This window comes from Thalia democratica, chromosome 1 (genome assembly GCF_965202585.1).
Source record: "Thalia democratica chromosome 1, ktThaDemo2.hap1.1, whole genome shotgun sequence".
Taxonomy (NCBI): Eukaryota; Metazoa; Chordata; class Thaliacea; order Salpida; family Salpidae; genus Thalia; species Thalia democratica.
The window spans coordinates 44,020,927-44,037,504 of record NC_139165.1 but is presented as its reverse complement, the minus strand read 5'-3'; the positions used below and the strand labels follow the sequence as shown (position 1 = coordinate 44,037,504).

Here is a 16,578-nt window from a genome sequence, read left to right as displayed (position 1 = left end):
AAAGCTTTAGTATATGTCCTGGACAATACGTTAAAAGGTATCCGTGGTGTGCGACTCGATAACCGAAAAGTTTTTTTGCACACCACGGTTCTTGGACCAAATATTTTGAGCGCTTTCTTTTTTGTCGTTGAATAAACAGTATTATTTATATTTTCATTAGTCTTAACATAAGTTTTTACTAAACAAACTATTTTTTCACTTAATACCTACCCAAAGTTAACATAGTTTACTTCAAAAGCAACATAGCGGAAACTAACTAGCTTTTAAAAGAGTTAGAAACTTAAAACAATTAGTTATATTAGAACAGTTTTCAACTATAATGTTGTTTAAAAAAGTTCTCAGTAAAAAGTACACAATTACAATTGTTTAGTACCCTACTGTAAGTTTTGAAACTTTATAATTGTAACTAAAATCAGTTGTTGCACTTAAAAGTTTTCAAACCTTGATTTATAGACGAATTTTAATTTTTTTTTAATTAAAATTTTAACATTAAATCATCAAAAGTATTTACACAATACAGTTTTAAGACAAAAAACTAGTGAAAGTGTTATAAAAACAAATGTTCAGTAAAACAAGGTAAATAATTACACACACATCTTTTTAAAGGTAGTTGTACTGTATTTTAAAAAAACTATTAATTTAGCTTGATTTAAACTTTATAGAGTTTTTTTAACCAAAGTTGTAGAAAACAGTTATTATTTTCAAAAAATAAGTCTTGAAAGTATACCTTTATACCAAAAAAAAAAATTTTATTGACTTTGACAAAAAACCTGCGTTGTAAAATTTGGCAACAAATGGCTTTTAAAATTAGTTAAATTTGATTCAAATATAAAGTTTTAATTACTTAAAACGGAGCTGAGATTTTTTACTTTCAAAGTAGTAAAAGAAAACAGCTTGTTTTACAAACAAGGTCTTATAAGAAATTAAATTTTGCTGGCTTTATATTTCTTTATAATAACACTTGTGATTAATTAAACTATTCTCATAACTTACTTTATAAAAAGGAATTATATTTAGACATTTAAGTATAAACATTCAATTTAAAAAAAAGAAACGTTATTTAACACAATAAACATTAGCATTAGAATGTACCAGTTGTTAAATGTTAGTCATTAAAATGAAGTCATAAGTTTAACTTTGTTAAAACTTTTCAAATTTTATATGCAAAAACAGTAAATCCAATGAATGTACAGTCACTTTTATACATCATTCATATATGGCAAGCTCAACATAGCTAGTTAATTTTTGTTTTGTGATAGTGTTTAGTTTTTTTTTTTGAAAAAAATGTTCTCATTTGTCTGTTGTGTATTCCTCGATCTGGGTTCAAGCCAGAAATTTACCATCCTGTTGATGTAAATTCGTATTTGTAAGAGTTTTATTTTTATAATTCTATTAGTTTGATACGGTAAGTTAAATTTTAATTAAGTTCTTGCTGTAATTTTAGTTACTTTGTAATATTTTGATAGTTTTTACCACGACATAATGTTTATAATTAAATTAAGACTTTTTGTGTATAAACTAGAATAAAAGCTTAGTTAAATAGTTTAGTCGAGACTGCATATTTTTTATTAGTAAGCATTTTTATAAAACTAATCGAAGATTTTTTTGTTAAAATCGATATCGGTTTAAAAAACTTGTTACAAACGATACAGTTAAACTTAATTTAAGACATAAAGTATAGATTAGTTTTTCACTATTATGACCTAAGTTGTACAAAATGTTGATACGTTTAGAGCTTTGAACTATATTTACTCAAAGTAAAAGATTTATAAAAGACTAATAAATGCTGATAACAAGTGTTACCTTCAAGGGCTTTTAAATTAGCACGTATCGTCAAATTTGCCCATTGACAAAGTTATTGTAGCTTTATTTTACAGATAAGGTATTAATGTTAAAGTGATAAAAAGAAGGTTTTTATAAAATAAGCTAGTTTTAAGCTTGTATATTAAGGATAGAGAAAAACAAGAAAGTATCGAATTTTTAAACGTAAATAATTAGTATTTAGTTTCAAGAGATTAAAAGTTACAAAGCCTTAAATGGATCTGGATGGAAAATAAGAAGTTTTTCTTTTTGAAGTTATAAATTTAAGTCAAGGGTTTAAAACGTATGTTGCTAACACTTGAGATAAATAAGAACTTGAGGTAAAGGTGGTCCCCTAAAACAGAAGTCGTTCAAATAAAGTGCTTACTCACGAGTTAATGTACGAATTTATCATTGTACAAATCAAACCCACCTCAACCAAACAAAAGAATACTCCACTGACAAGCAGAAGGGGTTGCGCAGCCCACAAGAGGCCATAAGTTGCACCAAAACCGACTTCTTCATGTTGTATTTGAATGTGCACAATTATCAAAGCGATTACATTCACAATGGCTGTGTAAAAGTATTAATCTTAACTCAATATATTTAAGTTTTAATAACATGCATTTGTTTAGTTATTAGGAATACAGTTATCAAGAAATGTACACAACTGTTCTTAAATATCATTTTGCTGAAACTTTGTTTCATGTTGAAACAAATATGTTAAGTAGAAAAAATAAAAGTTTGAAAAACATCAAAAAAAAAGAGTTCAAAGAATGTTTAGTGTATTGAGAAATATCAAAATTGATGAATGGTTAAAGCTTATTTAAATATAGTTTATGATTTAAAAAGAAAATATTTAATAAACTTAACCTATACTAAACCATGATTTAGATTTGTTTAAATGGAAGTATTTTCGTTCATATTATTTATTTCAAAAAAAAAAAACTAACGAAACATTACAAAAAATCTTAAAAATCGATCGTTTTGTCATCTACATAAAAATTTTAACAAAAAAAAACCTGCAGTAAACGAAGAACCGGCCGCCAAACGTGCCCTTCCCTTGGCATGACCGAAGAACCTCGACAACAGAACAATCAGTGAAAGAAGAATGCAGACCAGAGCGAGCAATACCAACACAGAGGCACCTACCACCCACACTGTAATTTAATTACAATTAAATAAATTAAGTATAAAAGTTCTCAAAAAATTATTCAGTATTTTTTGTATATCTGTTCAAAAATATAGATTTGATCGTTTGCTAACAAAAGATAAATTCTTTCCATTTAAAAACCCAGTTGAAGGGTGTTGATTCGTTAACACATAGAAACATATGTTGGTACAATAAAGGAAGGTTGCTGTATAATTTGTTTTTATTTATATCATTTTTATATAGTTTTGTTTAATAATTATGAAAACTTGGTAAACATGCTGTAGTTTACTACAACTCTATTGATAAACCAATAAAAACTCTAGGTCCGAATAAATATATTTAGTATAGTTTTCTGCTTTATAGAAGAATATTGTTTAGAAGTAAACTAACAAATTTTCCTATCCTTAGCATCCACGTAAGTTGGGTCGAGCAGGTACGTTTCAAACGAGCCTCCCCAATGAGGTGTGACAAGTGCGACGATTCCAACGCCGAATGAAAGCAACAGGCACAAGGCCTCAATCACGAAAATGTATATGTTTTCTTTTATACTTATACACATTTTAACTGCAAGTTTGTTTAAAAATAAAATAATTATGTTTTAGTTTTAAACGTTTGTACGCAGTTAGAGGATTAATTTTTGCTCCGTATTTTATTTATTTGTATTTTTTATGCTGTTTTTTACTTGTCGTACTAATTTTTAAAGTCAAAAACTTTCTACTAGAGTAAATTGTATTGCAAAACTTATGAGTCGAGAGGTTTCTCCTGACTTTTGAAAATAAAAATTTAAAGTGTATGGATATTTAAAAAGTTCAATAAAGAAATTACTGATAATGTACAAATGATTAATACAATCTATTACTATTAAATACCAATCGTTTATGCTGATCATTAGTATTTCAATAACGTATTCCTTAATAAAGATATAAAAATTTTAGTCACTCAAACTTGAGAATAACTTAAAAGTCATTAGTTAAATATTTACAAGTAAAGTTATACAACTAAAAGTATAACTGAGTTTTATCAATTTTTTACATTAATATGTTCTTTCTTATGTTAAGTACGTTGTTTATATCTAAAAGTGTAGCAAAAATAAACCTGATTTAGTAAAAAAGTACTGAAATATTTCTTAGCTTAATTTTTTAGTAGAAAAAGGTTATCAAGAGCTGGCACTAGAATTATTGTTATGATTGTCGTTAAACCTCTTAACCAAAGTGAAACATAGTTTAGTAAATAATGTTTTTTTCAAGTTTTTTTTTCATGATATTATTTGAACTTTTATTGGATTCAAAACAACAAAAAACTGTTTAATTTCAATCAAGTTTATCTTGATTCTGAAGTTTTTGTTCTTTTAGTCAAAAAACTAGTTTTAAAAACAGAATATGATAAATAGCAAATACTTGAAACTAATACAATACATTTAGGACAAACTCTTTATGAAATCGATTAAAATTCTAATAATTGGTTTGAATGAAAAAAATTCAATTTATGTTTATCTTTGAAATCAGTAAACTAAATTTAAATAATGTATTACTTAATATAAGAAAAAAACATAGTTATCTTTGTAGCCTACTTCTTCAAAAAAAAAAGATTTTAATTACAAACAAAGCTCAAGTCATGCACAAAGTTGAAATCACATTTTACGCTTACAATGGCTCTCTTACTACTAAAAGCAAATTCAACTACTTAATTTAGTTGAACTGAAAAATTTTAGCTTTATATTTAAACAAACTAGAGCTTGTAATAAAAACACTTACTAAGCAGTAGAAGTATTGTGTTAGAGTGTCAAACTTAAATTAAGGCGTTTACTATCATGAGTGCAACTTTGAGGCAGAAACTTGAGCCCCGAGGGAAATTCTTAGATAAAAGTTTAACATTTTTGTTGTTTTTTGATAGGTTAGGTTCTTTTGTGTTTATTGAGGTTCTATCTATTTAATCATTTTGACTAATTAAACTTCTAAGTTTTCGATTTAAAATTATTTCTAAATTAATTAAGCTTTAAAGTACAAACACACTTAACTGAACGTATTAGGATATACTTAATATTGACAACAGTTTACAAATCATAAACAGTTTTGTTTAAACAAATTGTAAACTTGTATATCATAAGTAGTTTGTCTTTTTTTAAGAATAGAAACACACTTGTTACAAAGCTTGTTGTTATTTATGACCTAGGTTTGGTGTAATCTAACTTAAATTAGACTTTAAAAATGTAATTGCAAACCTAAATTTGCATTAGAAAAATAAACATAACTACTTTTAAATTTAAACTAAATTTAAATAACATATTATCAGTTTAGTGACTAATGTTAGGTATAAACCTTTAAAAAATATGTTTAAAATAATATGTACGAGCATTAAAAGCACTTAAAACTTATGGCGAAAGAAAAATACTAAAGTTTTAAAACATGAACATAATTTCATTGTAAAACTTACAATAACACTTATGATTACCGTTTCATTTAAACTAGATAAAATAACGAAAAGTACTAAATAGAAAGTTTATTAGCTTAAATTAATAAACTAGACAGAATAAACGAAATGGTGCTTCGCTTAGCAAACTGCAAACTTTTTCAAAATTTTCAGCAAAAGTTTTTTGTAGTCGCCGCTTGTCTCTGACTCCAAGTGATCGTACAGTGATTTTTCTGAACCGGTGACTCTCTGATAAATTCTCTGTATCTTCCACAAATCTTTCTATTAATTAAAAATCTTTGTTAGAACTACACCATCAAATTTTTCTTAAAGTGTTTTTTTGCTAATTATATTAAAAGTATTATACTAATTATAACAACTAAAAGTCTACATATTTATTTTAAATAACCATTTTGTTTTCTGTATCAACAACTTTACTTTGTATTACCTTTGTAATATTTATTTAATGTCTAAACGTGTAAATAAAAAAACATATATAGTCATACTAACTTCAGAACGAGAACTGATGATTCTTATCACTTCACTGTCATCAGTGCCAATTCCTTTCATTGCTTCGTAAAGGCATTTCGCGTGAAATGTGGCCTGGCCTTCAAGAATTTGCGAGCAAAACGCCACAAGGGACCTTTTAAGATTCCCAGAAAACTCATCATTGATGGATTCCAAGATGCTTTTGCCTGAAACCTTAAATACATATACTTTTTAAGACTTTCATGTGTTTCTAAAATTTATAAGCAAAGAGAGTTCTAGCTGTAGTTTTAAACAAAGTAGTTTGAACTATGATTATTTAATTAAGATTAATAGTCTAGGATCCTCCTGTAAAGGTGTAAATAAGTTAAATCTTTATACTTTATGCTGATTTTTTTAATAAACGAAAAGGTCATATATGGAGTTTTTTGAAGAAAATTATTATATAATATAGCAAGTTTAAACATTTCAAACTAGTTTAAATAAAAATCTTAAATTGAATTAAGCAAAACTTAAATATAAGCAAGCACAAACATACCTTGCGGTAAAACTTGAAAGTCTTTCTCAGCTGAGCGTCGCTCCGTTGCGCCAGTATGCGGATGAAAACGTCCTCGTCAGTTCCAATTCTCATCTCACCTGCTTCAAAGAGCTGACAAGCTTCCCTGTATGCAATCTCGCTGTTCGTTTCTTTGCTTTCGTTCCTCGAGCCCTGGTTTACATATTAGTTAAACTTTTAGAATTAGCATCATTTAGACAATATATGTTCAATATATGTTTTTAGTTTTATTTTATTTTCAATGTTGAGTTGTCAAAAGCTTACGTTTAAAATAGCTGAAAGGAAACATTTGAAGTCACCGCTCAACTCAGACCAGATGTCTTCCATCAAAGGTCTTCCGTGAATTTCTTCGTAACACTTTTTGATTGAAGCAATTTCTTGTTGGTTCTTACCAGTTAAAACATCGTACAAAACCTGTTTTAATTAAGCTTAAAGTAACTTATATAAACAAAGTTATTGTAGTTTATCTTTTTTTTTCCGCTTGATAAACTTATATTTTAGCAAAATCACTTTAGATTTAAGTTGAATTCAATATTAAAAAAAAAACTAATTAACTGTAACAAAAGTCATACAACAATATACTTTAAAAAAACCTTCTCATCAGTGCCAAGTCCCTTCATGGCCTTATGAAGGTTTTGGGCTTCGATTTTCTCAGGAAAGCTGTACATAGAGAGTAGCAACCGCTTGAAACTCCCGGATGTTTCACCAGCCAGCTCATCATGCAAACTCTGTGGAAAAAGCATAGCTATTTTTAAAGCAATGTAACTTTTTAACATAAATCATAAGACGTGATACCAACCTTGCCGTACGTTTGCTTAAAAAGCTCAGCAATCTCGTTTCTCTGCCTGAACGATCGGTTTACTGTGACGTCTATCAGAGCGTCCTCATCGGTACCTGTTTGTTGTTACAATTTTCTGTATAATTTTTAGTACCGACTTTTTGTCGTAAAAGTGAGTTGAAAAACCGTCCTAGCTAGCATAAAGGCAAAGTTTCAGTACAAGTTAAACTCTTATCGCATATTATAATTGTTAGTAGTTAACAGTTTAGTCTACCTTAGCTATTTTAAATACATATACAAATCAAGTGTTTATTTAGTATCTTATTCTGTTAACTAATATTCTTAAAATTTTAACAAGTTTTATCATAAGTTTTTTTATTAGTAAACCAACACAAACCCCAGCCCTTCATTGCATCATGCAAGGCTTTGACGTCATCTTCGTAAACACTTTCCACCTCATCGACGAAACTGACGTCATCGAAATCCGACAGACCCGAACTGGACGAGCTGGACGTCATTTCGCATTGTTGTTGGCTCATTGTGACGTGATAATTGCAACGTTTATACTTATTGTTACACTAAAAGATAAAATAAAGTATAACTTTAAGAAATAGTAAATTCTCTAATATTTTTGTACAACTTTTTTCACTTATTTTCAAAGTGTTTTTCATGAACCTACGTAAAGCAATAAATTCATAAAAATCAAGACAATATAAAATAAAATATTCTGTTTCTATATTGAACTAAATTTAAACAATTAATTGTGTTGATAAACTATTTTAAGAAGCAAATACAATAGTTTTAGTTCTAAAAATACTAAATTACTTAGATTTGTTTACCCTAAATTCAGTAGACTCTATTCAAAAAGTCTAGTTCTAAAATATTTAAACTTAAGACAACAATTCTATTAGTAGTTTTATAATAAAAAAATTCTACTTAAATAAACAATACTTGTTTTTCTATTCTCATAAAATCATTAATATTTTATTTTACAAGTTTGATTAAAATTTTTTAAATAAAAACTCTTTTATGTATAGCTAGCTGAAAAACGAGAGTTTTATGCTACACTTAGTGAAACATATGTGATTTTAACAAAAATGTGCAAGCAAAATAAAAAACTTTTTTTTTTCAACAAATTTTAAAATCTTTAATTAATTCACTAAAACAGTATATCTAAAAGTAAACAATAGCCTACACACTTAAACGAAATATAATAGTTTAAATATTGCTCAATGTATACTTAATGCTTTTTTTTTTTAAGTTTTACGCCGTAAAAAGCAATTTAAAATTAGTTTTTTTATTTTAATAACAAACCTGTTAATTACACCTTATACATCAAAAACAAAATAAACTTGAAAATAGTTTGAAAAATTAAAGTGCTTTATATACTTATATAAGTCCAAAGTCTTTTTATAAACTTTAAGTTAATGTTAAAATGCAAATGACATCATAAAAATTTGTGTACTTTGAAACCTATTATAAATGTTAAGATGATACTAACTATTTAAAAAACAATTCAAGACAATAATTTGCAGCATATTTTGTTAGTAAAATGCTTAAAATTTTTCTTATTTACTTTAATATAAGTTTATTTTTGTTTGTTTAACTAAAACACAAAAAAAAATATTTTTTTTACAAATTATTTTTATAAATAAGAACAACTACAAGTTAGGTTTAATATAAAACTTTGCTCTATCATGAGTTTATAATTATACAATTTTTTTAGACTTGATTGCCATAGTACAACTTATTTGTGGCGTTGAGTCTAAAAGATCGAGAAATAAATAGTTTTTGCTATGTCTTAGCATTACTTAAATAAAGTTCTTGAACTTATTTCTAGTCGTGTTTTTTATTAGTACCGTACTAGAGAATTCTTGTTTACTTATTGTTAGTTGTTCAAAACTTTACTGTACTTATAATAATTTTTAAGTCTGTATAGTATTTAAACTTCAACTGAAACTAAAATCAATAGACATCTGTAACTTTCGTTACGAGTTGAATTACGAAAAAAAAAATGGAACCATAGTAGCAACTTTTACGCTAAAGCTTTACAAGTTGAATTTTAAACAAAACTAATGACTTAATCTTTGAAAAATAAAGCTATTCAACTAATAATTGTTTAATAGCAATACTTTAAAGAACTTGAAACCAATCTTTTAAGTATTATGTTAACTATTAGGATTGTTTACTCGCTTTACAAGCTAGGTTAAAGATATAATCTTAGTTCTAAAAATGTTTTTAACTTCTGTGTTTTTTTTTAAGTTTTAGGCTTAGATTCTGTTTTGTTTTCTATGTTATTAGAGCTACTTTTTAAGTACATTTAAACAAAATAAATTCTAAGTAAATGCATCACGTTTAATTTTCTTTTTTTTAAACTTTATTGATTGTTTTGTTTCTTAAGGTTTAAAACTTGAGATTATAAAAGTTGATTTTTATTAGCTCGTAAGAAATTATAACAGCATGTGATGTACGACTCGATAACTGAAAGGTTTTATTGTTAACTAGGTCGTTAGACCAAAATGTTTGAGTGTTTTTTTTGTCGTTAAAGAAACATTATAATAAGAGTTTATGAACTTAAAGTTTTACTTGTTTTCAATACAACTTAACACTTTTTTCATTTTTACCTACATAATTGAAATTATACTTATGATTTATGTAAGTTACATGTATAACTATGGTATAAAATAAATCACTACAGAAGTACATACTAAAAAATAAATATATTTAATATAATCAAACATACATTTTTTGTAGACTTATTTATTGTACACTACTAGAATAGAAACTAAGGTAGCAAAATTTTTCAATGTGCTCAATTTACTAATGTTAAAAGATTCGTCTGAGACAGTCAAAAGTATTGAATGTTTAATTTAAGTATATTGGAACAATAAAAGTTTTTTATAGGCGAAAAATACTTGCTTATAAAACTTTTTAGGTCATTTAAATCAATACTTTTAAAATAAAGTTTCAGTAACTTAATAACTATTAATTTTGAACTATTTTTTTAGCTTGTTCCGAGTATAATTAATGCTTTGAAGTTGACAACTGTTATGTTACAAACTTTTTAACTACTTAAATCTTGTTACAATAATATCTAATTTAAGTTAAGTCATAAAGGTCAGGTTTTGTTTTTAAACACGTAAGAAGTTCTTCTAAATTATTAATAAGCCCTAGACTGCATCGCAAAACCATCAGTTACAATTTATCGCGACTATGTCTACTTGATGAGTTCTAATGAGGACGAAACCAGGTCGCAGCGGTTTGTTGTTGATGCTCTAGCAGTGGAGTCTAGTACTTTCTAAATGATGGCAAATACATCTTTTCTTTGCTAAGGTAGCCAAAATGATGCTAAAAGTTATATAACTATAGACAAACTTTAAACTTTACTTTTTTTCTATACATTTATCTAGTAACTAAAATATAAGAATTTCAATCAATCGTGTTTGAAAGAACATTAAATAAAAAAACATAGTAGCTAAATTTAAAACACTATTTTTAGTAATTTTTTCAAGTGGCGTTTTTTTTAAACTTTTTTTATAAGGAGCATGAGTTTGTTCAACATTTGCTTTATACTGTAAAAAAGATAAAAGTATTAAACAAACTATGAGGTTTAAATTATTAAGTCAAACTATTACAGCAATTTTTTTAAGCTAGTTTACTAAAAGTAGTAAAAAAAATCTTAATAAAAAAGTAGGTGAAATAGCGTTTAGTTGTGAAGTAGAGTAGTTAGCATTTTGTAGGAAGAATTCTAACACGTATGCCATTAAATTACTTTTTTTTAGTGATTTGAAAACGTTTAAAAACAAACATTGTTTAGAATGTCATTAAAATGTAAAATATTATGATCACTTTAACAACAAGTCAATTTACTTCCTTATACGTATACAGAAAATGACTAAACGTTTGTTTAGCATAGTTTTTAACGTTTAAAATTTAATTTTGTATCAACTTTTTTATATTTAGAAAGCTTAGCTAAACTTCCATTTTCTAAATTTTGTTGTTAAATATCTAAATCTATTTCTTCAAGATACAACTTAATTAAAAGCTTTAAAAAAGTGTACATTAGCTGTAATTAAGTTTATTTAGTAAAATATATTGTAAAATTGAGCATTTAACACCCTTATAAGTATACTTAATTAAGTAGATATTACCTAATGAAATTTATTAGGCTAAAAGTTATAATTTTATTTTATTGCTAATAATGTTTCTTACTATATATAAACTTTTTTTTTTCTTCAATAGCAGTTGAAAATTTATAACAAATAAGCTTATTGGATTTTAAGTATTAACTACAGAATTTATTTAGGCAAAATAAGTTTAAATTTGTTGCAGTTTTACAGTATGTTGGACACTTTGAAAAAACAACTGATTATTAGTTTTGTATGTTATTTTGCAGTTTTTTAGGAATGAGTCTTTAATGTTATAACATTTTTTTTTTGTACAAAGTTATAATTCCAAAAGAGTTTAAAGTGGTACAATGTTTGTGGTTAAAATTCTAAATAATTTAAAATATAAATGTTACTGAAGGTCGTTTTTAATATATTTTCTTATTTTATATGACAAGAAAAAAAAATCAAATGTAAAAAAAAAGTTTCTCTTTGGAACAGCATAAGACCGTGAAAAGGCGAAAAAATCTTGCATTAGAAAATTTACAGCGCAGAGCCAACTGCCTTTTCAGCAAAAAGGTAAAAAGCTAAAAACTGCACCATCAGCCGAATCAGCCAATGAGAGAAGAGAGAATGCGAGCGCGCAGCTTTTCTTACCTTATATGGGCATGCAAGCACAAGGAAGTTACGCGTATGCTCATTCGAGCGTGTCAAGCACATTAGCTTTTCAGTTACAGTCAGTTATTATTGAGCAGCCTTCTCTAAGTCAGCAGCAGTTTTGTTTTTATTTTTTGCTAAATGGAATTTAATTATTGAAATAAAATATATCTACTAGAAATAGAATGGAATAGTTCTTTTACATGTATTTATTTAATTTAATGTTTAAAAAATTGTATTTTGTTTTGAAATAATAGTATTTTAATATTGTATACCTAAATTTAATTATCGAATTATATATACCTTAAAACTTTAATACTATATTTTTTTTATTTGTATGTTTGAATAAATATTATATATACTTTAGTTTATATACAAATAAAGTTTTATGTATTAAAACCTACTATTACTATTATATTTTTATTATAACCTATATTAATTTATATACTACAGTGTATAATATATTTTTATATGTAAATATATTATTTATATACATTAAAATTTAGTTTACAATTTACCACTTAAAGGTTGTATGATTTGTGTATATAAAAATAAAACAATGCTAACAGTAAATTAAAACTCAATAATTTTGTCAAACTTCATTTTAAACACAAAAATATATCAAACATGTATGGCACAAATAAAATTACTTATAATGAGTGTTTTGAGAAAAAGTAGCTTTAAAAAATTTATTAAACTTTTTAATTTCATTCACTTCAAGTACTATTTAGTAAAAAAGTAAAATAAACAACATAACATTTTTTAGTTAATAAGTAGAAACTGATTAGTTTCTTACAAATATTGTTTACCATATATAAGTTCAATGTTTTATATAAACTGTTTGGTTAATTGTATGCTTATGCTCTAAAATAGTTTAAGTATTGTTAATGAAAATTGATCAAAAAATATAAAAACTCTAAGTTACAAACACTTTTTGCTTATGTGGGTTTTTTCTAAACTTATGGATAAATAAAATATAATTAGTTTAAAATTTAGATAAGTTTAAATTTTTGAGATAAACATAGTTCTATAACCAAATGATTTATATAAAACACAATGAAATTATTTATATTAAACAAAGTCTATAATCAACTAATTAAGTTTTACTTGTTATTAAAAAAACATTCTGTAGCTTATCTTATTTTTTTACTAATTAGTTATTTTAAGTAGTTGACTAATTTAATTCTTGCCACAAATAAGCAAATTCAAAAATTATTTTTTCTATTTTGAAAAACTTAATTAAACTGTAAAATAGCATATGAATGAACTTCGATTTGAAAGTGTATACTTGAAGATTTCTATAAAATTTATGATACGTATAACATGTTTAAATTTTTCTTAGTTGTTTTTTAATTACAAAACAAACACCAAAAACTTATCATGGATGATGATGTAGCCGCCCTCGTAGTAGACAATGGATCAGGTATGTGCAAAGCAGGCTTCGCTGGTGATGATGCACCAAGAGCCGTCTTCCCATCTATTGTTGGACGCCCAAGACATCAGGTAAAGAGCTGTTTTAATAAAGTGTTACTTATGTTAATCTTAATAAATTTATATGGTTTGTATTTTAGTGTACACTAATTGATTGGGTTTTGAAGTATTTATACAAGTAGATACTCAAATTATCTTGAAATGTATTGTAACAAAATAAACTGTGTAGGGTGTCATGGTCGGTATGGGACAAAAAGACTCATACGTTGGAGACGAAGCCCAGTCCAAGAGAGGTATCCTCACCTTGAAATACCCAATTGAACACGGTATTGTCACCAACTGGGACGATATGGAAAAGATCTGGCATCACACTTTCTACAATGAACTCCGTGTTGCACCTGAAGAACACCCAGTTCTCCTCACTGAAGCCCCACTCAACCCAAAAGCTAACCGTGAAAAGATGACCCAAATCATGTTCGAAACTTTCAACTCCCCAGCTATGTATGTTGCCATCCAAGCTGTGCTTTCTCTCTACGCTTCTGGACGTACTACTGGTAAGTTAAATAACTTTTTAGTTATTTATATAGCTTTTTTATTTTTAAACTATACATTTTATAGAAGTATTAAATTAAATTAAAACTTATTTATTTAAACAGGTATTGTTTTCGATTCTGGTGATGGTGTATCCCACACTGTCCCAATCTACGAAGGATACGCTCTTCCCCACGCCATCCTCCGTCTCGATCTTGCCGGACGTGATCTCACTGACTACTTGATGAAGATCCTCACTGAACGTGGTTACTCTTTCACCACCACTGCTGAGAGAGAAATTGTCCGTGACATCAAGGAAAAACTTGCCTACGTTGCTCTTGACTTCGAACAGGAAATGCAAACCGCAGCCTCAAGCAGCTCCCTTGAAAAGAGCTACGAATTGCCCGATGGACAAGTAAGTATTTACATGTTTTTTCAATTATAAAGATTATTTGGGATAAACTAAAATATGTTTTTAAGTTTATTACTTAACATATCATTTTGTTTTGCTGATTGATTAATTTATTAATTCTTTCAGGTCATCACTGTCGGAAACGAGAGATTCCGTTGCCCAGAAGCTCTCTTCCAACCATCGTTCTTGGGAATGGAAGCCGCAGGTATCCATGAGACCACCTACAACTCCATCATGAAGTGCGATGTTGACATCCGTAAGGACTTGTACGCTAACACTGTCTTGTCTGGAGGCACCACTATGTTCCCTGGTTAATAGTTAACATAGTTTTGAAATATACTTTTATTTTTAAGTTCCAGAAAGAATTTAACTAGTTTTTAACTTGTATAATTAGGTCTTATTAAACACTTTTTATTTTCTATTTAGGTATTGCTGATCGTATGCAAAAGGAAATCACAGCTTTGGCTCCACCAACCATGAAGATCAAGATCATCGCTCCACCAGAGAGGAAATACTCTGTATGGATTGGAGGATCCATCCTTGCTTCCCTCTCCACCTTCCAACAGATGTGGATCAGCAAGCAAGAGTATGACGAATCTGGACCATCCATCGTCCACAGGAAATGCTTCTAAGTTTTGTGCCCGCACACAAATAGGCTTGATTATAGCAGTATTGTAGAAATTATTTTAACTGAGTTTTTTCTATTGAATTAATATGTTAAAAGTTTTTACACCTTTAAAATCGTTTTTATAAAAGCCAGGTGAAATTTACTTTTTAAAACAAAGTTTTTGTTCTACTGGTTGTTTGTTAAACCTGATAATCATTCCTATACACTTAGACATTTTTAGTAAGTTTAAATGTATTCCACAATTTAACAAACATTCGTTTTATATTTTACAAACTTATTTTATCAGAGTTGTTCTTTATCGTTTTTACGATGCAATAAATAAAAACAAAACCATTATATATGTAGTTGGTTATTTTTATATTATCCCCTTTATAAACCTTTTGTATGTTATAATCAATCAATGCAAAATAATAAATGATCTTTAAATATTATAAAGTTGTCATATTTTTGCAAATAAGTGTTTCTTACAAATTATCAATAAGTACAATTTTCCATTTTCTTAGGATTTTTTTGATATTTATAATTGAAAAAGATAGTCTTAACTGATCCTTCTGAAATCTGCGCGCTCCATACAGATTGCTTCTATCTAACCCTTTAGCATTGGGAACTCCCGAAATTTCAACTTGCTTTAATAAATACCTTGATAATAACTAACCAATTTAAGTAGTTAATACCACTATTGGTATCTGTCAATGGATAAGTAAAGTATTACAAAATCTCGTGGTAGAGCTTTCTAATCGTATGTAGTCCATTTGATAATCTGTCCAAGTTACAGCACGACCGCACTCTTTTAATGAAACTTATTTTTTTTAATTTTCTCAAAAATTAGCAGAACCGAAAAGTTTTTATTTTCTCTTTTCAGTCAAGAACTAGTTGCTGTTTTCAGGGTTGCCACTCGGTCAGGAAAAGTCAGGAAATCAGGAAAAGTCAGGAAAAATTTAAAAAATTGACAAAAGTCAGGAAAAGTCAGGAAAAAATGGGGGGTTTTGAAAAAAGTCAGGAAAAGTCAGGAAATTTGATAAAATTTAAAAAAAGTCAGATTTTGTCAGTTTAAATTTACAAAATTCCTTGTTTTCCAAAGCCTTCAAATGGTAAAAATTAATTAAAAGTCAGAAAAAAATTCCAAAATTTTCAAAAATATTTAATTTTGTTTCCAATGCCTTCACCTGGTATAAATTAGTTAAATATCCTTAATAAAACTGCAACAATTTTTATTAACATATTGAACAAGCAGATTTTGTAAGCTTTTTAGTATTGATGATCTGTAGCAAGGACACTTCTATAGTGAAACTGTGATATATACACAAAAGTTTATCTAGCATAATTTTAGAATCAAAGTGTTTTTTGTTTAAGTAAATAATAGAGTTCTTTATAACTAAGTAGTTAGTTTAGTATTTTATGTAACAAGTTAATGTGTATACTTTACCTCTTTATAATTTTTTCAAAGTTGTTTAAATTTATAAAATAAGTTATAAGAGAGGTATATGCCAAGATTAAGTTTACTAATTATTTGTATTTTTTGTAGAGTAACTTAAGTTTTTAAAGTAAATAAGAGTATATTAATTTGTTACAAATTTTATACTAAATGATAAGAGGAAATATTATATACAACAGATATAGAGTTTACTTTT

The 16,578-nt window shown here is 27.1% G+C and overlaps 3 protein-coding genes across 3 annotated transcripts; 1 reads left to right on the top strand and 2 right to left on the bottom strand.

The window, feature by feature from the left end:
• Positions 1–621: 621 nt before the first annotated feature.
• LOC145845694 (uncharacterized) lies at positions 622–3,513 on the bottom strand. Its single transcript, XM_082952798.1, has 4 exons — positions 3,344–3,513; positions 2,823–2,960; positions 2,234–2,373; positions 622–1,344 (listed from the first exon to the last, which is right to left on the bottom strand). Exons 1-4 carry the CDS (start codon positions 3,510–3,512, stop codon positions 1,324–1,326), a joined length of 468 nt encoding a protein of 155 aa, XP_082808924.1. The 5' UTR covers position 3,513; the 3' UTR covers positions 622–1,323.
• Positions 3,514–5,503: 1,990 nt separating this feature from the next.
• LOC145836272 (annexin A13-like) lies at positions 5,504–7,721 on the bottom strand. The gene is made up of 7 exons (XM_082944094.1): positions 7,580–7,721; positions 7,204–7,298; positions 6,998–7,132; positions 6,669–6,818; positions 6,387–6,557; positions 5,873–6,064; positions 5,504–5,644 (listed from the first exon to the last, which is right to left on the bottom strand). The coding sequence occupies exons 1-7, from the start codon at positions 7,719–7,721 to the stop codon at positions 5,504–5,506; spliced, it is 1,026 nt and encodes a 341-aa protein (XP_082800220.1).
• A 5,570-nt stretch (positions 7,722–13,291) lies between these two features.
• Positions 13,292–15,283, top strand: LOC145849113 (actin, cytoplasmic-like). The gene is made up of 5 exons (XM_082954197.1): positions 13,292–13,448; positions 13,606–13,930; positions 14,033–14,322; positions 14,446–14,629; positions 14,746–15,283. Exons 1-5 carry the CDS (start codon positions 13,326–13,328, stop codon positions 14,949–14,951), a joined length of 1,128 nt encoding a protein of 375 aa, XP_082810323.1. The 5' UTR covers positions 13,292–13,325; the 3' UTR covers positions 14,952–15,283.
• Positions 15,284–16,578: the final 1,295 nt, after the last annotated feature.

Coding starts and splice junctions, on each gene's coding strand:
- LOC145849113 (XM_082954197.1), top strand. CDS start 13,326: ATGGATGATGATGTAGCCGCCCTCGTAGTAGACAATGGATCAGGTATG. Junction 13,449..13,605: donor TTGGACGCCCAAGACATCAG/GTAAAGAGCTGT, acceptor TAAACTGTGTAG/GGTGTCATGGTCGGTATGGG. Junction 14,323..14,445: donor ACGAATTGCCCGATGGACAA/GTAAGTATTTAC, acceptor TAATTCTTTCAG/GTCATCACTGTCGGAAACGA.
- LOC145845694 (XM_082952798.1), bottom strand. CDS start 3,512: ATGTGTATAAGTATAAAAGAAAACATATACATTTTCGTGATTGAGGCC. Junction 2,961..3,343: donor TGCTAAGGATAGGAAAATTT/GTTAGTTTACTT, acceptor ATTAAATTACAG/TGTGGGTGGTAGGTGCCTCT. Junction 1,345..2,233: donor TATTCTTTTGTTTGGTTGAG/GTGGGTTTGATT, acceptor TTACATCAACAG/GATGGTAAATTTCTGGCTTG.
- LOC145836272 (XM_082944094.1), bottom strand. CDS start 7,721: ATGAGCCAACAACAATGCGAAATGACGTCCAGCTCGTCCAGTTCGGGT. Junction 6,819..6,997: donor GACTTGGCACTGATGAGAAG/GTTTTTTTAAAG, acceptor TAATTAAAACAG/GTTTTGTACGATGTTTTAAC. Junction 6,558..6,668: donor TCCTTTCAGCTATTTTAAAC/GTAAGCTTTTGA, acceptor TATGTAAACCAG/GGCTCGAGGAACGAAAGCAA.